This window comes from Symphodus melops (assembly GCF_947650265.1).
Source record: "Symphodus melops genome assembly, chromosome: 19".
In the NCBI taxonomy this organism is placed as follows: domain Eukaryota; kingdom Metazoa; phylum Chordata; class Actinopteri; order Labriformes; family Labridae; genus Symphodus; species Symphodus melops.
The window spans coordinates 6,843,511-6,866,799 of NC_136709.1; the positions used below are offsets into that span (position 1 = coordinate 6,843,511).

Sequence of the window (23,289 nt, forward strand, 5' to 3'; positions counted from 1 at the left end):
GAGGTGTGCTTGGGCATGGAACACTTCATGCAAGAGCATGCGGGTAAAGCTGACAGCCTTAATTATGAAGAAACAAGTCACAAAGTAGCTGTCATGTTCTTTGTGTTGTTCTCCGATGTCCGGACAAAGGCTTGACCACACATCTCTTTTATTTTTTTAATTAGTTTACAGTTGTAGCTGATTTAAGTGATTCAAATAAGCTGCAAAGTGAGTAAAGTAGCTGCATGCTTCTCTCAATCAATCTTCAATCAATCTTTATTTGTATAGCATCAATTCATAACAGGTGTTATCTCGAGACACACAAAAAACAGGTAAAGGGCTTTACTATTTGTCTGTTAAAATGAACAAAAGAGCAGGTAACAAGACCATGATCATTGTTATGTTTACAAAAAGCAGGTAAAGGACCTTACTTATGGCTATATTGCAAGAGCCCAGCTTAAGCCGTCATGGCATGGCAAGAAAAACGTCCTTTTAACAGGCAGAAATCTTCAGCAGAACCGGGCTCATGGCGAAACAGCCATCTGCTAAACTGCTGGGCTTGAAATGGGATGGGGGAGATGGGACAAGATGCAGAAAGAAGAGTAGGTTAGGTTTGGGGGGGGGGGGGGGGGGGCGGTTGTTTGGGCAGGCCATCCTCATCAACAGTCCCAAGGAACCTAAGAGAGCTCAGGAGCTCCCAGAAAAAGGAGAAGTTAGAATATAAAGCTGGGAGAGAAAGAGGGAGAGAGAGATAAGAAATCCTGGTTCCAGTTCCCCCGCTAGTCTAGGCCTATAGCAGCATAACTATGAGCTGGTCCTAAGTCAGCCCTAACTATAAGATTTATCATAAAGAAAAGTTTTAAGTCTATTCTTAAAAGTACCTAGTGTGTCTGCCTCCCGGACCCCGACTGGTAGACGATTCTGTAGTTTCTTAAGTTCTCCTCCTTTGACGATGATGTGTAGATGATGAAGAAATATCCGCTGACACTGACTTGCTTGTAATGTAAGACATTTATTTACAAAGTCAAGAAACAGCATCAGTCCAGGTTAGTCATGTTACCTGGGAGAGTCACTAGCCAAATGTGATCCTCTCGAACAAAGAAAAGACCCTAGTATTTATACAGCATTGGTCAACAACATCAGAACATTTACGACTTAATTTAGGCTTTGATCATTCAGGTGTGCCTCTCCTACAGTCCTGCACCCCCTGTGGTTCCTCAGGACATCTGGCTTCAAAGGTTACACAGGTCACCATAAGGTGACTTCTTATCTCCCCCAATATAGCCTAAGTGTCTGTTCTCATTTCAATACTAAATAGTTTCTCTTTTACAATCTTAAGGAATGTCCCCATAAATAGACCCCTACATTGTCTTTGATGTTAAACCAATCTCTAACTTTAAGAACACCATTTGTCCCACCAATAGCTCACATGTTTCAGCAGCACATTTACACTTATTTATATTACATTATGTTGCATGTAAAATACACTACAATTCCAAAGGAGCGGTGCCTGATAACTCTTTAGTTATCAGGCACCGCTCCTTTGGAATTGTACCTCCCACAGTACTTTTAGAGACTATATGCACCACGAGCAGGCCTGAATTCTGGGAGTGTAATGTTCTTGATGGATAGTACGGTACAATTAACTCTTTAAGAAAGTATGGTGCCTGACCGTTTAGAGTTTTGTAAGTGAGAAGAAGGATGTTAAATTCTATTCTAGATTTTATAGGGAGCCAGTGGAGAGAAGCCAATACAGGAGTAATGTGGTTCCTTTTCCTAGTTCTAGTAAGAACACGAGCTGCAGCGTTTTGGACGAGCTGAAGGTTCTTTAGAGATTTACCATAGCACCCTGCTAAAACAGAATTACAGTAATCCAATCTGGAGGTAACAAATGCATGAACTAGTTTTTCAGCATCATTTTGTGACAGGATCTGCCTGATCTTAGAGATATTACGAAGGTGAAAATAAGCTGTCCTTGAAATTTGTTTAATGTAGGAATCAAAGGACATCCTGATCAAACAGAACTCCTAAATTCTTAACAGTGGTACTAGAGGCTACGCTGATACTACTAAGGGCCGTTATATCGGCAGAGAAAGTCTCTAAGGTTCTTAGGTCCAATCACTATAACTTCAGTCTTGTCCAAATTGAGCAGCAAGAAGTTTCTGGTCACCCAGGACCTAATGTCCTTGAGGCAGGCTTCTAATTTACGAAGCTGATTGGTGTCTACTGGCTTCATTGATATGTAGAGCTGAGTATCGTCTGCATAGCAATGAAAGTTTATGGAGTGTTTTCTCATAATACTACCTAGAGGAAGCATATATAATGTAAATAGAATCGGTCCAAGCACTGATCCTTGAGGCACTCCATGGCTAACTTTGGTGTCTTTGACTAACTTTGACTCATCATGAACATGCACAAACTGAGATCTGTCTGATAAATAGGATCTAAACCAACTTAAAGCAGTCCCTGTAACTCCAAGCAATTGTTCTAGTCTCTGTAACAGAATCTGATGGTCAATCGTGTCAAAAGCAGCACTAAGATCTAACAGGACAAGCACAGATAGAGGTCCCCTATCAGAGGCTAACAGAAGATCATTTGTTTCTCTAACTAGTGCAGTCTCAGTGCTATGGTTAACTCTAAATCCCGACTGAAACTCCTCTAACAAGCTGTTGTTGTGGAGAAACTCACACAACTGATTAGCTACCACTGATTACTGACCAATAACATAAAACTTGCATGTGCTGTATTACGATGTTATGTGCAAAATCGTGCTCAGGCACAGTTAGTCCTGATGCAATGTGACCGTGGGCCGTAATGGCCAGAGAGGGAATGGCACAGTAAAGCCATAGTGTGCAACAGTTTGCTAATATTAAAAATATCCAACAACTAATAATCTCACTTATACTGCATGTCTTTATTACAGTGTCTCCAGAGGTGCTTGGTTTTCTGACTACAATCGGACTCTTCATCATGCTCATGACTCTCCTCTTCTGGTACCTCAATAACAAGTTGGCAGTGGAGAACTCAGGAAGACTTCAGTGCCTTGATGAATTCAGGAAAAAAACAGAGTCACAAAGTAAGTCATGCATTTATGTATACGTGTTTTGGAGCTTAGGGAACAGATAGGGACCTCTACCAAGGTTCATCTCTCCTTTGGCTCGAGTGCCCTAGAAAAATAAACTCAGACTAGAAGTCAGAGGTATACAGAGTAAACAAGACAGGGAAGAGCACAGTCCCCTGAGGTGATCAGATGCTATCATCTGATCACCTCAGGGGATAATACGGTCTATATATATAAATATATATCTGTGTGTGTGTGTGTGTGTGTGTGTGTATATATATATATATATATATATATATATATATATAACTATGCTCATGCATGCAGAGCAAAATTTGTATTCGTGTGATGGGGGAGAGTTCTTTCAGTGTTATTTTCCTGGAGGTATAGTGAAGCTTTCAGCAGTGCTTGCTCTCATCCGGATGCATTAAATGGTGAACAAAGAAATGGTAGAAAAGAAAACCGGCAAATGGCTGTCATTGTGCGAAAATCTTAAAGGGGCTGTGATAGATTAGAAAAATACCAGCCAAAAGCATCTCTTGACAAGCAAGTGATAAAGTGGAATGGCGGAAAAGATAAAAATGCCAGTGAATATGACAAAGATTGTGCATAAAAGGCATGGAGGAGTGGGACACAAACTATCTCCTGGGTTGTGTCATGCCAGGGCCATTTTTCCCCCGAGATGTCCTCCAATAAAGGCTGCAGAATCCAGGTATCCTTTACTCGTTATCAAAATAATAAGAGACAAACCTTGAGGAATGCTTGGAAATTGAGGCATTCCAGTCTCTTCTGTTTCTTCGAGATTTTCCTGTCTTCCAGAGCTGCTGTTCATACAGGTTAAAAGGCTCTAGCCTTTGAACATTGTTTGTTATCAACATTAGCTGGTCACAACTTAAGCCTTTTCCCTGCCTTTTCGAAAATATCCAGCTGTGAAGTGCATGTGTATGTAAACAGATCAAAGGGTTTAAGTGTTTTACACAGTAGCCAACCTAACTGTCTTCAACCTGAACAGGCAAGGCCATCGATGCTGATCTTCAGGGCTCATCTTCGGATAGTGACGATGAAGTAATGGCTCAGTATCAAGAAGCTGTAAGCCGTTCTCAAGGCCACAGAGGAGGAGCCAAGCCAGCTGCTAATGAGAAACATTCAGATCGTTTCAGCTGGCATTGTCGGCACAAGTACAGCCCTGTTACTGCTAATTACGATGGCTACAGCAGCGAAGCCTCAGCAGACACTGGTATGTTTATCTATTTTGATTGATGACTCGATTTTCTTTTTAGCATACATTTATTGAGTACAGAAGCGTTATATTTAGGGGCTGAAGCACTGACAGTGCAAAGGAACCTTTAGGAGGGTTTTTATCCTTCCGTGACTTCGCTGCCTTTTTTGAGTGCCGGAACATGAATGAAAACTCACCTGTTCATTGGGTCTGGTGAAAAAATAATTTTTGTATTTTCGTTTTGTTTCGTTTCCTTTGCACTTGTCAGTGCTTCGAGTCCGAATTATCTTTTGGATTCCAATAGGGTCCTTCGCACTTGTCAGTGATTCAGGCCCTAATAAACAGTAAACAGCATTAGGGAGTGAGGCTAGTGCAGGCTTAAGGGGGGGGGGGGGGGGTAGATAACAAAGTTCACAGCTTCGAAAGTCTGGGGTGGAGGTCGGTGGCCCAAGATGAATTTGGGAGAGTCCAGTGATATGTGATCCAGTTTATTTCATGAGTCTGTGATGTTTTGGGTGGCTAAAGCTGCATTAGCTCTGGGGTGAGAAAAACAAAGTCTGCTTTGTTTGTATAGCAATAGTTTAGAAGTTAAAACTCACTCTATGCATGTATCACACAGAGAGAGAACTAAAAACAACAAATATATGTCTTCTGTTTCCGAGATTCAGACTTTAGCTTTGTACCGAAAATGAATTGTTAAATATGAATATTTAACAAAGCTCGAAAAATAGCACCACTTCCAATCTAATGGAAGACTATATTCCATTAGAAAACTATATTGGTGATGAATCAATCAATCTCAAATGTGAATCATGAATTCTGGAGCAGTTTAGAATTAGAAAATCCCACAGACCAACTTCTGAATTTTATGTGCAGAATTTAATGAAAGAAAAGTGAACAGGAACATAATAGTGACACAAATAAAAAATACTATGAATGTGATGTCTAAAACTACAATAATTAATATAATTGAGGTAGGTGAACACGGAAAATTTTAACTGGTATTCTAATGAGTTGAGTATGGTATGGTTGTACAACGTTCGTCAAATACGGACTATACCTTGGTTAGACACAAAAAGGGTAAACTATCAATTATGAGAAAGAGAGTTTCGATCGCAGGTGTTTCCAAGACACTATTCTCTATGCTAGTAACACCAGCTGTGACATGAACATTCTTACTGTTGGTAGAATCAGGACGATTTCGGCAATTGGTAACACAGAGTTCTGACGATGCCCTTGTTACGAATAATCCCTTATCTATCCAAAGTCACAAAAGGGCCTCCACTGGAGTCTTCGAGTCTGCTCACACTCACCATCTGTGCTGACTTAAATCAACATTTTTATGACTCTCTACCCTGTTTTCCGACACGGCAATCTGTCACAGATGCTCACCACTTTCCATCTTAAAGAACCTTCTCACCTTGTGGATTTTAAAGGACAACATCATCAAAGACTCTAATACACAACCCCCGTCTGAACCCTGGCTGAAACCAGTTCCTCCTTTTTGGGTCATAAATTTAAATGACTTTAAGATAACACTTTCACCTGATTTACATGACCCCCTCTAACCCACAGGAATTCCTAACTTTTGGTTGAACCCAATAAAAAGAAAGGGACCAGATGTTTTCATGATTCAAATGTATATCAACTAACATGTATTTTCCATTTTTAGGTCAAGAATCTTTCTACACACATGTTTATAAACTTCCTCGTCCAAACCGTACTCAAAACGGGTAATCTCCCGTAAAGTTACAAAAAGAATCATGTCAATGTATAATCCCCCTGCTGCAACTCAAGGATTCTCATGGACCGCTACCGCCATCTAGCGGTTCCTTTAAATCAATGTTTTCGTAAATAAACAGTACCTTAATCTTGGTCGTTTAAATGTTGCATTCGGGATTAATACTATGTTCCTTTTCATTTTAATGTCTCTATATGTTGTCTCATTGTTTATTGAAACTATCAATGGAAGTTGGCGAACTCTACATATGTCACAATTCAATGATAGTCCGTGTTTGGATTCATTTTAAAGGTTATAACGATACATTGTTATTTTTATCCAAAATTAGTAGTAATGCTCCAGTATGGTGTAGTGTTAAAATGGCTAATTCAGATTTTATTAACTTCTAACGAAGTACGAGTTTTTGTTTTTTTTGACTCGTCCCTCCCCTAAAACTCGCGTCAGCGGAGGGGCGTGTATCATCTTAGGTGCTTTTTAAACTGAAACGCGCACGTTTCTCGCTCTTCTTTTGCCCCTTCTTTTGTATTCTCTGCTCTTTTACCTGTTGGATCCTTCACGTATTTTTCCTTGTTTTATACTCCATCGGAACTTTGTAGCCAGGACGGAACTTTGAAAACAGCATTTTTCTTCTGTTTTCTAACTTTAAATTTTCGAGTTATCATTTTTCTTTTAAGGACTTGAACGCTTCCAGTTTTTTCTCAATAGTCACCAGCTAAGAAACATTCTATCGATGCTCGGGAAAGAGCAATTTAATAGAATTGTTTCTATCGATTTTTGGACATTTGCCTGTTTTTCAAAAAGTGGACGATAAGTTTATCGTCAAACTTTGGACAATATCCTGAGTTCCGTGGGACAGAGCGGACGCGCCGGCACATTTCTGAAGACCCGTTAACAACAGAACACGACCAGAATTATTGCGGTAATTCAGGACTGCAGTGATCGGAGACGGAACTTCCAATACCCGCTTCCTTACTCCAGTACCAACTCGGCGAGTTCGTTGGGTCTGCAACAAGTAAGACGCTCTACAGCTTGTTGTCAATACAGAGAAATGCGTGTCATGCGTGCTCACGATTAAGTCCCACTCTCACTTCAGTTTAATCCAACTCCCCTTTTTCTCTCTTTTTGCCGTTCAATAATTTTTCCGAATTTAATCAATAATCTGGTTAGACAGACTTTAAACACTGTGCCATGCTGGATTAGTTACAAATAATATTTGTTATCTCTGGGTGTTCTGCATATCTGACGCATTGGGTATCGTTCCGTTATTCTGTTTTCTTTGTTCATTATTATTCATTAAAGTAATCACGTATAAAATTCAGAAGTGTTTCGTATTGATTATTGGTGGTTGAACGTTTTGTGTAACTCCTGACCAAAGAATTTGAGACTGATTTAAAGAAATTAATAAAGAAATACACTTATCGATTTTCATAACTTTCCATAACTTATTGATTTCATAATCAATAAGTTTTGTTCCTGGTGAGCCAGGTGGTGCCCTTCTTCTTACGAGGTTTGTTAATCCATTTAACGTAATATTAATGATTATTTTCCGCAACACCCTTTTGTTCGGGTTCACCCGAGAGTTCCGTGGTCCGGAGCTGCCTTAGCACCTCAGGTTGAAGTCGGTTCTACAGCAAGGTGTTGTTGTCGGTTCGATGGCCTTAAGGAGGTCCTCCTCAGTGATTGAACTAGATAAAAAAAAATAATGATAAAAAAAAAACTCTTTCTTACAAAAATTTTGAATGATCAACTTGAAAATGTAGTTATTGCTTTCAAACATTAATGGTCATAAAATGAGGATGTAGAATATCACTACATTTCTTACATGCAATCTTTTGTAATTTTAAACTTAAATTTATACCTTTTGAAAAAAAACAATAATAAAAAAAATCAATATATCATTCTTTATATTGGACATGTTTTCTATTTAATTTCTTACAATTTTGGCTTTATTTCCCAATATACCAAGACAAATTCCTTGTATGCGTTAATGTACAACTTCAGAAATTTACCGACCGCTGGTAACCACTCCTTTAAACCTGATAAGAGATGGACCTAAAATATATGATGTAACCTGCGTTAATGTGAATCTGAAACAATCGATATCAAAATGAATGTATGGTGTGTAGGAGCCGAATTGAATTGAGTTTATTTTTCTTTTTATTTCTAACTTAATTTTTGTGCGCCCTCCATAGGCTGAGGGGCGTGTCTATAAAGACACAAATTATTTACCTTTACATATTTATGATGGGGAGGGCAGGGACATTGATATACTTATGCATGTGAAACTATTAGAAATTAGAAAAAGTCTCTTTTAAGGTCTGAAGTTTTAGGGCTAAGCACAGTTACTTCAGTCTTGTCTGAGTTAAGTAGTAATACAAGTCATCCATGTCCTAATGTCACTAAAGGCACGTTTCTAGTTTACATAGCTGATTAGTTTCATCAATTGTCATTGTTACGTGTGAGCATCATCTGCATAGCAATTAACATTTTTGTAAGTTTCCTCATATTACCCTGAGGAAAGGTGGGACTCTTAATATTGTGATATATTTGTTTTTGTTTGTTTGTTTTCTACTTTGTATGTTATTGTAATTATTCTGGGTAATTAAAAGTGTGCGTATGTATATGTATGGTCATGATACCTATCAAATGAATAATGAGATGTTTCAAGAACATTGCACTGGCAACTAGTGTTTGATAAAGGGTGCACAAAAATGGTCTGCATGTTAAGTCTTCATCTAGGAACTGTAGTCATTAGTATGAACAACATTTTGTGGTCTTCTTGGTCAAATCAAGGTTTGTGAATCTTGACTTGTAATCGTACTTAAACAATAAACAATTCAATGAAGTCAAAAGGCTTTATTTTCTAACAACAAAATGTGTGAACTTTTCATAATTTATCACTTTTCTGACGTTTCTACCTACAACAGCCAACTGCATCCAGAGGATGAGACAAACCCCTCCGTTGGATGAGCTTCAGCCACCTCCTTATCAGGATGAGAATGGATCGCCCAGGATGTCCTGTACACTGTCGGACCTGGGAGATGCTAAGTGTTATCTATCTTTCACCAGTGGAAGTCCCCATTTGTCCTTTGTCAAATGCCAAAGTGAAGGCAGCGAAGGCCATGAGACTGCAAGTTACCTTAACAAGGGATATGAGGAGGATGTACCAAGTGACAGTACAGCTGTCCTCAGTCCAGAGGTTACTACAGAATAGTGATAAAAGATATAACTAGAAATGTATATTTTGGTGTATAATAAACATTGAACATCTCCTTGTTTTCTTTAGGACTTGTCAGCCCGTGGATCAGCCGCTCAGCTATCAAAAGCTTATGATCTAGATCCACTTGCAAAATATGGCACGTTGGATGTTGTGTTTGATTATGAATCTAAGGACCAGCAGCTAGCAGTCACCATCATGGCAGTATCTGACCTTCCTTCCCTTCGACACACTGGAAACATCTCTTGGAAGGTCCATCTCGTGCTGCTGCCAACCAAGAAGCAGAGGGCATGGACAGGAATCCAGAGAGGTCCGTGCCCAATCTTCACAGAGACCTTCAGATTTAGCCATGTGGAGTCGGAGATGATAAGCAATTATGCCATCCGATTCCGTCTTTATAGTTTGCAGCGGATGAAAAAAGAGAAGGTGCTCGGCGAAAAGGTCTTTTACCTCACCAAGCTCAACCTTCAGGGCAGAATGTCCGTGCCTGTCATATTAGACCCATGCTGTGTTCTTCTGGTAAGTCGGAACAAGTTGATTCTGTCTTTCAAGTCCTTTTGAAATACCTAATTATATGCAATTCAGCAGTACATTTTTTAAAATGATTTGGATACATCAAACCTGCTCTTTTGTAATATATAGCGTCCCAAGAGAACATTTTTCATGCTACAATTATTGAAATTATTTTATTTTCCTTTTATGACGATAAAAATGTTGTTTAAATAGATGTTAAATTAAAAAAAAAACTGGTTATTGAAATTGTTTGAATATTATAAGAGAAAAGAATATAATAATGAATACAATTAATCAGAATCTGAATCGTTTGTTTATTGCCAAATACATTTACATATACAAGGAATTTGTCTTCGTGTGTTGGTGCAAAAACATTTAACCAAGTTAATTGAATAAAATAGAATATGAGAAGCAATAACCAATACATAAAATATAATTTCAAAAAATGTCAATTATAAAGAATAATAAAAAAAAACCAAAATGGACAAAGGTTGCAGAAGTTTCAGCCTTCACGTTACTGTGATGTTTTCTGACTGTGGGGCTAGATATCGAAATATTTCACAAACCAATGGTACAATGACCAAAACATATTTCAGTAAACAATGTTCTGTTTGTCTTCAAACATTTTTAGGGTGGTGAATCGCAGGTCAGCCTTTCAGATATGACATGCAGTGAAAGCGCCTCATCATTCCAGTCAATTAGTCAGATTTCCACACCAGAGATCCTTGTTGGCCTGGTGTACAATGCCACGACAGGACGTCTCTCTGTTGAGGTCATCAAAGGTATCCATTTTAAAAATCTGGCTGCCAACAAGCCACCCAGTAAGTATTTTTCAACGTTTTTAACTTTGTTACTTGCCAAAAGAGAAAAGAAATGTCGAAATCCTTTTGAGCTTGTTTCAGATAAGAGCTTCATTGGGCTTCATTCACCAACTGTTCTTAAGAACTAATTGTTCTTAAATCCACCCTAGATACTTTTTAAAAGTAAAATACAATATTTTCTCATGTGGGATTTGTTCTTCGGTAAGAAGAGAAATAAGGAAGACTTAAAGGCCCTGACACATTAAGCAGATGGCAAAGAACTAGTGGTGACGAAGGCCGCCTGTTGCATCGGCACAAAACGCCTTTTGTCATGGCCAAAACGTTGCACTCGTCGGGGCACTGGTGGCGCAGCGGCAGCGCTGTGGTCCTCGCATGGGCGGCCCGGGTTGGCGTCCGGCCTGTAGCTCCTTTCCCTCTATCCACCTTCCTATCTCTATAATAAAGGCGAAAAAGGCCAAAAATAAAAAAATCTAAAATAAAGTTGCACTCGAACACACTGCAAATACTACAACCACGTGTGCATGAATGAGAAGCAATAGCTTTCAAGGCCAGCAGACGGCGGTAGTCTGTAATATTCAATCCTAAAAAGGGAAGAATGCAGATAAATAATAATAACAATAACAATAATAATAATAATACGAGAGGAGCATTTTCTCACCACTTTCACTCTGTCCTCGTAATACAGGTACTCCTATATGCTTTGAGTTGAGTATGATGAAAAAATATAAAAAAGGAATTGGCGTTGTCAACCCTCGGTCATTAAATAGTGGAACAAGCACACAAGAGGAGCTTCTTGTTTTTTTCTTGTGCGCTGGCTCCCGTTTCACTTAGCTGAACAGCCAATTCCACTTAAACGTGGAATTGTGGAATCGGTCAAAGAAAAGCCAACTGGGACCAGCGAGTAGCGACTGAGCTGGACACATCGCAAAAACTACGCTTTCCAACAGGCGACGTGTCCATTAGTGTGTCAGGGCCTTAAGAGTACTCTTAAGCACATCTGAGTGCTGACAGAGTTCGGCAAAATGACTGGTTATTGCCTTTAATTTTAATGTACAATTGTTTACAGTACAGTGTTTTGTTTCATAATTAACCCATTTAGACCAGATGCGAAGCTTGCACGTTTATACTGTCACTTTAAGACTGGATGAGATGCTGGTGTAATTCTACCTTTAAGACTTGATGCAAAATTGTTACATATTGTTGTCTTTATTGTTATTTATTGAGGATTTTAAAAAGGCATAATCTTTAGTGCAAAGGTAGTAATTTAAAGTCAATGGTTTATCCTCTAAAGTGATTTTAATTGTATTTGTCTCTATCTGTTGCGAAGGTTGAGAGAAATATTTTTGGAATGTTGGAATTATGCTTAGTTTTTTCTGAAATTTCTTAGGTTTTAGGAGGTTATTTTCAAATGATACATAGGTTTTAGAGGCTATTTTTTGAGGTGGCCTTTGGCCTAAATGGGTTAATACAATATTTATCAAATGTTTTTTATGGTCTTTCAAATTAAATAACATACAGATGACACTTCAATTCACATACATTAGTTATATTTATTGCATCACAAGCATCTATTTTTCTTCCTGTGTAGCCATTACTGTCCTCACACAGCAACTTATGAATCAAGGAGATAAAAAGGGTTAGGGCTAACCCTAACCCAATTCAGTAATTTAAGAACATATTCTGTTTTCCTAATTTTCCCAAAAACAAATTAATAATTTTTTTTTACAAAGATATTGGTGAATGAGGCCCATTTAGCCTGTGCATAGGGGTCTTGATAGCCTTCAATACATCATGAGATCAAAACTTGAGTAGCTTCTACAGGAACTGATAAAGTTCCTCTCGAACAAACTTCTATAGATGTAGATTTTCCTTCTTTCACACAATAGTCAGCCATCCAGACCACTGGCTTTTCTTTTATTTCCACAGACCTACATTCCCAAATCATTGAAAGTAATTTTAAATGGGAATTAAAAACATAAAGACTGTCCTGTATAAAAAAAGTAGGATTAATTTTGGTGTGAAAGAAATTAATTAACATAGTTAACATAATTAACAAACATAATTTTGTTTATTCCTGAGAGGGTACAAACTATCCATAGTTTATCTCTGACTCAGTTGCAAATGAAAATATAATGGAGATATTTGAGATCCTCTCATTTATCACAGCTGTGTCTCATTTCCCTTTTGGTTTGATCCTTGGCTTGCTCCCTATATATCCTGGTTAGCCTCCTCAATAATTTTGAAGGGGATCAATACAGCAAGTTCAAACGGGAAAAAAAGTTCAACCTTGTTGAACCTTGTGCTGTTTCCTTTCAACCTTCTGATTCCATTTTCCCGCACGTTCTGTTACGTCTGCACATAAAATGATCTCAGCCTTAAACATTCTTAACATCTTGATCCATTGTTTTGTTTTTTTACTGCTGTCCAATCCCTGTTGTCAGATGGGCTATTCTGTTGTCTAAAACACTTGATAGGTGGACAGGTTTATATTATCAGAGGTGAGTCTCTGTCTCTGGCATATAGTGTGGTCTACTGTTATATCATTTGTATTTTCATACTATCTCCATGGATATAGTCAATTATTCAAAGCATTTTATATTGCTTGACACTTGAGATTTATCTTGTATAACTATTAGATATACGTCCTCTATTTGATCTGATTAATTCGGATCTGTGTCTCGTTTTCAAGTAACTTCTAAAAATAATGATTTATAAGTAATAAGGAAAGGATGTAGCAACCAAAAACGAACGAGAATACTAGCTAATGATAAGAGTCACTGGGTGTTGCTGTTAGTCAGGAAAGTGGTCTTGAGAAGATCAAGAGCTTTAAGACTAGAAATAGGTGCGAACAGCTGTACTGATTCTATGGGGAACAATATTACTCGAATCTCTGCTAATTTCCTGGCTGCCAAAATATAATGTGCAACATATCCCTTGTTAAATGCAGCTTAACATGTTTACACTTCAGTTTTGCATGATTTAAATAAAGTTATTTCCTCCTTTTCTAGTTTTTTTACTAACAGTTTCCTGGCTTCATATTCATATGTAGCCAACATATGACAATAGTACCCATCTTCTCCCCAAACCCATTACAAAAAACATTCTTTTTTATGGGTTCCCAAATGTAGAGTTTGTACAAATACAACATTTCTTGTCGAAAGATTTAAAAAACATAGCAATTTCCCACGGGCTCTCTTTCAGACAACCTACATGCAATCCATGAAGATAGTGGCTTGTTGTTAAATCCTGCTACCCTAATTTGTGTATGTACACAGTATGTCTTGTTTTGCATGCAGCCCTTTAGCCACTCTCTGAAACCTGTGTCTTGTATTTTTTGTCAGTGTCAGTGATGCCTGGAAGCCTTTTAATGTTTAAACTGAGTCGTGAAATGCTTGCACAGATTGGTTTGATTGGATGACACCATCATTCAGTGTTGCACATTATTTCTTTTTAAATGGCAAACAGTGGAAATGAGCATGTTTTATTTTATTTTATTCCCTGTAACCTACAGAGCTGCAAATGACAATCAAAAAGAAAACGACAAATCCAAAGAATAATTGTAATGAAAAGAAAATGTTTATTTCAATCAAAACCAACGAAGAAACAATGAGGAGAGGGTGAGAATTGGACAATGTAGTTGTGCTAAATACATTTATCAAAACAAAACAGGACCAAATAACTAGTCTTCTATCTAAATTAATAGAATCCAAAAAACAAACACCTAACTTCCATCTCTAAAAAAGTCTTGAGAATAAATACAGGTGTGGCACAAACCACCCTTACCTAGTGAATCTAACAAAGATAATGACGTAAGTTCAGGAGTGTATGGGTACCCCAACTTACCTCGCCCAGCCTCACCACAAACCTTTGACAAACAAAAATATTTATCAGATAGATAGATAGATAGATAGATAGATAGATAGATAGATAGATAGATAGATAGATAGATAGATAGATAGATAGATAGATAGATAGATAGATAGATAGATAGATAGATAGATAGATAGATAGATAGATACATACATACATACATACATACATACATACATACATACATACATACATACATACATACATACTTTATTGATCCCGAAGGAAATTCAAGGCATCCAGTAGCAGTATACAGACAGGCAGGACACAAGACATTAGTTACAATACACACCCGCTGTCCCCCCTCCCCTCTGTATACAATAATCCCCCAAACAAGATTTAGCAGCCCCTATGTGACTAAGAGTAAACATAATTATATGTTAAACCTTTGCAGTTAGCATTAGCAATTACACTTAAAACTTATATAGCATAATGTACATAACCTGTGAGGAGAGAAAAACATGTGTTGGTTAAAAGAGACCTGTAAACAGTTAAGGGACCTTAGAAACAAAGTGCTGGCCTTCTAGAAACTAGTTACATGTGCATGTACAGAGGTGTTTGAGATAGTGCCAGAGGTGTGAGTACAGTCGTTAAACAGTCAATGCAGGAATGTAAATTGGCTCACCAACATAAAGGAGCAGTGATTAGCATTAAGTGTCCAAGACAATATGGTGAAACCAGGAGTGATTAGGGTGATTATCATCATTAAAGTACCCAACTATTGAGGAGCAGATTAGCATTAGTGTTGAAGACAATAGAGTGAAACTTGACCTAATTAGGGTGATCATGTCAACCATTACAGATGTAGCTAAACACAACAGTAGGATGAAGCCAGACATGATTAGGGTGATTATCTTTAAAGTGACCAGTGCTCAGTAAGGTGACTATCAATATGCATTAAAGTTTCCAACTGGGGGCTGACTCTGAGGTCAGCAGTGCAGATGAGGAATGAGAAAAAGTGAAAAAAAGAGTCCAGGTTTCACCGTGTGCTTCTTCCCTGCCGTGGCAGTGAAGTGTTGTACAATCTGATGGCCAGGGGGACAAAAGAGTTCTTGAGCCTGTCCGTGGAGCACGACTGTGACAGCAGTGCTCCACTGACCGGTGAAGGTGCTGTGCAGAGGGTGGTGTGTGTTGTCCATGATGGAGAGCATTTTGTCCAGAGACCTCCTCTCTACCACTGTCACCAGTGAGTCCAGCTCTGTGCCCACCACAGAGCCGGCCCTCTTCACCAGTCTGTCCAGGCGTGCTGCGTCCCTCTTCTTGCAGCTTCCTCCCCAGCACACCACTGCGTAGAAGAAGACGCTGGACACCACAGACTGGTAGAACATCTGCAGCAGCTTTTTGCAGATGTTGAAGGACCCCAGCCTTCTCAGGAAGTACAGACGGCTCTGTCCCTTCCTGCAGGTAGTGTCCATGTTAGGCGACCAGTCCAGCTTGTCATCCAGCTGCAGCCCCAGGTACCCGTAGGTCCTGACCACCTCCACGTCGACCCCCCCGATGGAAACAGGTTCTAGATGTGGTTTGTTCCTTCGGAAGTCCACCACCATCTCCTTGGTCTTGGAGGCGTTTAGCTGCAGATGGTTGTCACTGCACCACGTAACAAAGTCCTCGATCAGGCTCCTGTACTCCTCCTCCTGTCCATCCCTGACACAAGCAACTATCGCAGTGTCGTCCGAGTATTTCTGCATGTGGCAGAGCTCAGAGTTATACTGGAAGTCGGAGGTGTACAGGGTGAACAGGACAGGGGAGAGCACGGTCCCCTGTGGTGCTCCGGTGCTGCTGACAACAGTGTCCTTCAGTCTGACGTACTGTGGTCTCTCTGTGAGGTAGTCCGTGATCCACCTCACCAGGTGCGAGTCCACCCTCATCTCGGTCAGCTTGTCTCTCAGTAGGAGGGGATGGATGGTGTCGAAAGCACTTGAGAAATCAAAGAACATGATTCTCATCACGCTGCTCCCTTTGTCCAGATGAGAGTAAGCCCTGTGTAGAAGATAGAGGATGGCATCGTCCACGCCCACCTTTGCCTGGTATGCAAACTGCAGGGGATCCTGTGCGTGTTGGACCTGGGGTCTGAGGTGTTGGAGCAGCAGCCATTCGAAGGTCTTCATAACGTGGGATGTCAGAGCGATTGGTCTGAAGTCGCCTGGCTCACTGGGGTTTATCACAGTAAGTCTGTAGTATAGTGATCACAGCAAGTTTGACAGCAGAGAGATTCCAACAAATCTGACAGCAGAGAGCACCCAGGTAGTCTGGCAGCAGAGAGTTTTATAAGACGCCTCTTCTAGTCTGAGCAGCAATCAGGTTACCAGGTGCAGCCCTTCTAAATTGACCTGCACAGAGAGAAACATGTGAGTTGATACCTGTTGAATTTGCATGAGATATAACTCACTGGGTGATCAATGCCTTGATCATTCTCTTGCACAAGAACAGCCCCAACTCCAGTCCCACTGGCATCAATTTCAAGTTTGAAGCTTTTGGAAAAAATTGGAGCAGATAGAATAGAAGCGCAACACAATAGACCTTTAAAGCATTCAAAGGTGTGTTGACACTCACCAGACCAAACAAAAGGTTTCAGTGGGATGGTCAGTGCTGTTAGTGGGGCTGCCACAGTTGAAAAGTTCCTGCAGAACTGGCAATAGTACCCTGTCATCCTGAGGAAGCAGCGCAGCTCTCTCCTTGTGGTCGGTACTGGAAATAAAGCAGGAGCTTCGATCTTTGCTTCTGCAGGATGAATGTGACCATAACCGACCTGCTGACCTAGATAGAGCACAGAACCTTTTCCGAATTCACATTTTGCTAGGTTAAGGGTTAGCAATGCAGCAGAAAGACGCTTAAAAACTTCAACCAATGTAGCATGGTGGCTGGCAGGTATGCCTTGCAGTTAGCAATGTCACCCAGTACCTGATGGATCAACCACTGAAAGGTAGCAGGGGCATTACACATGCCAAAAGGCATGATGGTGTATTGGAGGAAACTGTCTGGCATTACAAAGGCAGAAATATCAGATGCTCATCGGGTTAATGGAACCTGCCAGTAGCCTTTTAACATATCCAACTTAGTGATGAACTTTGCAGGGCCAATCTCATCGATGCAATCATCAATCAGTGGCAAGGGATCGGCATCTGGTACTGTTACCGAATTTACCTTACGGAAATTGGTACAAAATCTTGGACGCCGTCAGACTTCGTATCTAGAAGGCAGGGGAAGCTCCATTGACCTCATGATCTCTGGATTTATGCGATAAGCTGACTGTTTTATGGATGCCGGGTTAGCTAGAATTATTTTATAATAAGGTTTGTCTGTAAAGGCCAAACATTTTTTGTTTACCTGACAAGTTTCGGCTGCCCAAACTACCCCCCCCCCCCCCCCCCCCCCCCATCCTATCCTTCGTCCCATCTCCCCCATCCCATTTTCAAGCCCAGCACAGTTTAGCAGATGGCTGTTCTATCATGAGCCTGGGTCTGCTGAAGATTTTAAGCCTGTTAAAGGGAAGTTTTTTCTTGCCACGGATTAAGCTGGGCTCTTGTAATATAGCAATAAGTAAGGTCCTTTACCTGCATTTTGGAAACATAATGATGAGCATGGGCTTGTTACCTGCTCTTTTGTTAATTTTAACAGACAAAGAGTAAGGTCTTTTACCTGCTTCTTTGTAAAGTGTCTCGAGATAACACCTGTTATGAATTGATGCTATACAAATTAAGATTGATTGATTGACTTTGCTTCTGCAGCCTTCATCAGAGGTGTCACGTGATGTTGGCATAACACAATAACTGTATTGCATGAGTGTGTAAAAAGAGCCTTTGTTTGCCCATAATAATAATGGTTACTACCCTTATGGGCACCATCAGGGACCCATAATAAGCCCACATGGGGCCCAGCTAGTTTGGGCCCCAGGTGGGAGAAACCTGGGTCGCCCATGTGGGTCTAAGCTTGGGCCTATTTAATGCCCACCTTGAGCCCATCTGGGCTTGCCCACATGGGGCCACCATGGAACCCCCGGACAAAATTAACCGAGACTCAGATGGGGCCCATTCACCAGCCCATATCTGACCCACATGGGCTCCACATGGGTGTGTTGACAGGGTCTGTTGCCCACCTACTGGCAATGTGGGGCCCAACAACGAAGCCCACTCTTAGCCCATGCCCACCCAAAGCCTGTGGCTTGGCCACGTGTCGCGGTTGCACTCCCGCAGCCGCACTCTCCCCGTTGCAACACACCCCAAAATGCAGGGGTACTTCGGGCCCTTTATCACCACTTTTTAATTTTGTATTTTTTTTTCTTTTTAACTCAAGTTTTACAAATAAAAATATTACAATCAAGACCATTTGTTTACCTTTATTAGATCATACCTAGCTGGCATAATCGGATAAACTGTCTTAAATTGAGGCTTGTCTTAGTGTCTTGGTGACAGACTTGAAAATAAATGTACTTAGATGAGTTTGAGAATAATTCTTGCTGCGTTATTTGTGCCAAAAGTCACGTGAGGAGGGGGCGTCTCCAGCGATGGCTCAACCGATCTGAACGGAGAATAGAACTCCTCGACTCCAGATCATAGACTGTATCAGTAAGCTCGAGAAAACGGAAGGCGAATATCTTTTTCATCCAAACAGCGTTAATAGTCTGTGTGCACCACAACTTGTTACTCTGACTCTAGTTGTGTAACTGATGTTGTTAAACCTGCAGATGCATTCCTGCAGATTCACAGGTGTTGTCTTCATTTTGTTGCCATGTCAGTGGACTTGGTGCACAGCAATTTCAGAAATTCTAGATTCTTTAGAAAGCTCTTGATAGTTGTAATAACTTTAATCAAACATTTAACTGAATGTGACTATTTGTCATTTAAAAACGAGTTGAGCGAACAGAGCTAGCGTTAGCTTCATATGTTTTCATGAAGGATGAACTTTATTCCTGTCAGCATACTGTCTATTATGGGCTTTATTAAACATTTTGTAGAGAGATTTTACAGATTTACAGGTGAGGTATTTGAGTTTTTAAAGGGTTAAAGTTTGTAATACAGGGGAAAAAGTCTAACGTTGTTTCAGCCGTTCAGTGAAAATATTCAGTGAAATCTTTGAACAGCGTCTGTCGGCGTGCTGCCCTTAAAACTGTACACTGTGGAAAAGAATTTCCCCTCGGGGACAATAAAATAAAAAGTCTAAAAAAGTCTAAAGAACAGCATTGAAAGAAGTTGCTGCATGATTGAATCTGGTTTAATCTGACTGGAAATCACTTGTAACAGTTTCTGTGTCTGTTGTAGATCATCGGTCCATCATTCAATGTGGTTGAAAGCTGCACAACACGCTGCAGTCTGTTTCACTGGGACCTGAATGAAATATTCATCTGGAAGTCCACGGCTAACATGCCTTTCTATTCAAAGGTTAGTATGTGTGTGCCTATATACAACATAGTGTATGTGTGTTTATTATTCATTGTTTGTCACTGCCATTTTTGTCGCTTGATTTGTTTACCTATATGCCAATAATCATCATTATCATAATCTTAATTATGATTACGAATTTAGCAAAATTACACACTGCTTGTTTGAATACTCCACAGAAAGGACATCTCTTTTGGGTAAGAAGCATTAAATACTACCACTTCTTGTCTCCACTTCTTCTTCAAGCCAGCCGTCACCTTACAGAGGCTCGACTTACTCCTCTGCCTTTAAAAGGACAGGCATGCTCAGCTTCAAAAATAAAAACAAGGGAAATCTTGACCTTAAACAATGACATCTAAAACATGTTTTATGTCATGGTTTGGTTTTGTCTCTGTGTTCTTCTAGTTTTAGTTTTCATTCTGTCCTTAGTGTTATTTGTTTCCTAGTGTGGATTGTTTCCCTTGTGTACTTTAATGTTTCATAGTCTTGTTTACTTTAGTCTTGAGTGTGTTTCCCTGTGTCCTCCTATGTTGCCTGTTAGTTTATTTCCTGTCTTGTGTTTTAAGTGTAGTCTTTAGTGTTTCCTGTTTTATTTTGTAGATCTGGTTTTGGTGGTGGTGTCAGTGTTAGGTTTTACTTTGTACTTGTCCTCAGTGTTCTTGTCTTGTGTTCTTTGTTCCTTGTGTTTCCCGCCTTTGTGATTACCCTGATGTTCCTCACATGTCTCGTTAGGCTTACCTGCGTCTGATTACCCCTTGTCTATTTAGTCTCTGGGTTTGCCTCAGTTTCTTGTCGGTTCATTGTCTTGTCTTTTGTCGTGAGTAGTTGTAGTCTGTCATTGATCGTTTGTTCCTTGCCTTTCGGATTTTGTGTGGAGTAAGTTTTTGTTTTGTGTTTTTGCCTTTTGATTTTGAGGCTGCTTTTTGTTAAATAAATCTTTATTTTCTGCAATTGGGTCCTCCTCTCCTGTTTCCTGCCTGCTACATCGTGACAGTTTTAAACATTTTCACCTTTCCCAGCACCTTTAATCAAGCCATGTACTGTTGCTCATGATATTCATTTCTGTTATTTAAGCATCATTTAGTTTTTATTGAACTTAAAACATCATAAGGTGAAGCTTTAAATCAAAAAGGACTACTACATCTCCAGTAATGGCAGTCTTTACTTAACCCTAACCCTACCCCACATGAGTAATGCGCTCCTCTAACTTTAATGAACTCCAATAGTTTCATTTTAAGACTCAGTGGTACAACAGAAGAAGAGTAGGGCTGTGATCTGCTCCTTGCTTTTCATTCACCTGTTAGTTTGACTTTTCAAATCACCTTGTAAACTTGTGATTTTCAACGTGCTTCATAATTAAGATTATAATGATGATTATTGGCATATCAAGCAACAAAAATGGCAGTGACAAACAATGAATAATAAACACACATACACTATGTTGTATATAGGCACACACATACTAACCTTTGAATAGAAAGGCATGTTTGCCGTGGACCTCCAGATGAATATTTCATGTGTGTGTGGTTTCATTCAGGTCCCAGTGAAACAGACTGCAGCGTGTTGTGCAGCTTTCAACCACACTGAATGATGGACCGATGATCTACAACAGACACAGAAACTGTTACAAGTCATTTCCAGTCAGATTAAACCAGATTCAATCATGCAGCAACTTCTTTCAATGCTGTTCAAACATTTCACTAACGCTAGCTCTGTTCGCTCAACTCGTTTTTAAATGACAAATAGTCACATTCCGTTAAATGTTTGATTAAAGTTATTAAAACTATCAAGAGCTGAACAAATGCAAGTTGTGGTGCACACAGACTATTAACGCTGTTTGGATGATAAAGATATTTGCCTACCATTTTCTCCACCTTACTGATACAGTCTATGATCTGGAATCGAGGAGTTCTATTCTCCGTTCTGATTGGTTGAGCCATCGCTGGAGACGCCCCTCCTCACGTGACTTTTGGCACAAATAACGCAGCAAGAATGTGCCAAAATTTGTGTACTTGTCTGATGAGATTTGCGACCCGCGGAAGTGAACTTGTGAAGTTGTAGCTACGAAGTTGAGGTTACACAGAAGATTGATGAACTTGTGGAGAAAATGTGAACTTGCAAATAAAATAAAAACACCTGAAGAATTTTTTATTGCATTTTTTAGTTGTAATGTCTATTTGTTTACCACAAATTTAGTTCATGTGTGTGTGATTTTCTTTCACAACAGAACATTTGGATATGCAAGTTGCAATTTTATATCTTCACATTCTCAAACTGCTTTCTACGACATCTCAAAACAAATTCACAAGTTTATCTGTTCTGGCACATATTTAGCTCCATTATATCGATCCTGTTCAATTGCTATCCATGAAGGGGTCGTGGCTACCTGGATAAGCATCTTTCCAATATATTAGTGCTCTAGAGTTTGCAGTCCAATAATAGTACCGAAAGTCATGGAGACCAAGGCCTCTTGCAGATTTGAGCTTAGTGATATGCTTTTTTGAAATATGATGTGCCTTGAAACCCCATACGAAAGGCAAGATCAAAGAATCCAATAGCTTGAATAATGCCTTAGGCAAAAATATAGGTAAGTTCTGAAATAGGTAAACCTGGTGAGTGCCATCATCTTAATTAGACAGCGGAAGCAGCCTCCAGGTCTCAATATTGGATTTAAGAATCTCAATCATGTTCAAATAATTCAGTTTATAATTTAGTTTAGGGTCTTTAGGGACAACAACTCCTAACTACTTGATTTTGTCTGTGACAATGCGAAAAGGCAGGTTTTTAAGGAAGTCTGAGTTCAGGTCTCCTGTCAGGGGCATAAATTCACTCTTATCCCAGTTTATTGTGTAGCCCGATAATGTTCCAAAAGTGTAAATAAGTTCAAGTAGGGGAGGGAGGGATTCTTCAGCGTGGGAGAGGAACAAAACAATGTCGTCTGCGTAAAGCAAAATATGATGGTTGACTTTGCCTAAGAATAATTGATCAATGGAAGGATGGTTTCTTAGGGTGTATTCACACCTAACTTGTTTGGTTCGCTTGAAACGAACCAAAACCCAGGTGCGGATCTTTTGAGTTGGTGTGAATACAAACCATCAAACTCAGGTGCGCACCAAACAGCCGGACCGAGACCCAGCCAAAGAGGTGGTCTCGGTTCGCTTCCAAATGAACCCTGGTATGGTTCGTTTGAGGTGTGAAAGCAACCAGACCTCAGTCCGACCCAGCTCTAAAAATCGTACGGCTTTTTGGACATAAAAGGCTCCCGTTGCCTTGCGCATTAAGGGAAATAATTGTTTGGTTAGCAGCACAGTGTTCTTGTTTGTTTCTATTGCCTACTTCTTTGATATAAGACGCGGAGGTAGTCTTTAGTCTATCTTTCAGACACTTTCCCTAGTGTTTCATCGCTCTGTTCTTTTATTATCCAATACATTTAAATCATAGACTATGAACAGAACATCAGCTGCAGCAGAGTTTTCCTGGCGCTTTTCCC

General features: G+C 39.8%; 1 protein-coding gene across 2 annotated transcripts in view; it reads left to right on the top strand.

Moving 5' to 3' along the window:
- Nucleotides 1-23,289, top strand: part of syt14a (synaptotagmin XIVa) — a 122,855-nt gene that overhangs the window by 77,364 nt on the left and 22,202 nt on the right. Inside the window, exons 4-9 of one of the 2 annotated variants that reach the window (XM_079369691.1) lie at nt 2,903-3,055; nt 4,053-4,277; nt 8,928-9,199; nt 9,287-9,736; nt 10,362-10,551; nt 12,993-13,049. In XM_079369691.1, the coding sequence (XP_079225817.1) occupies nt 2,903-3,055; nt 4,053-4,277; nt 8,928-9,199; nt 9,287-9,736; nt 10,362-10,551; nt 12,993-13,049 (1,347 nt within the window). The remainder of the gene's footprint in view (nt 1-2,902; nt 3,056-4,052; nt 4,278-8,927; nt 9,200-9,286; nt 9,737-10,361; nt 10,552-12,992; nt 13,050-23,289) is intronic. The other variant, XM_079369692.1, reaches the window with a different exon arrangement.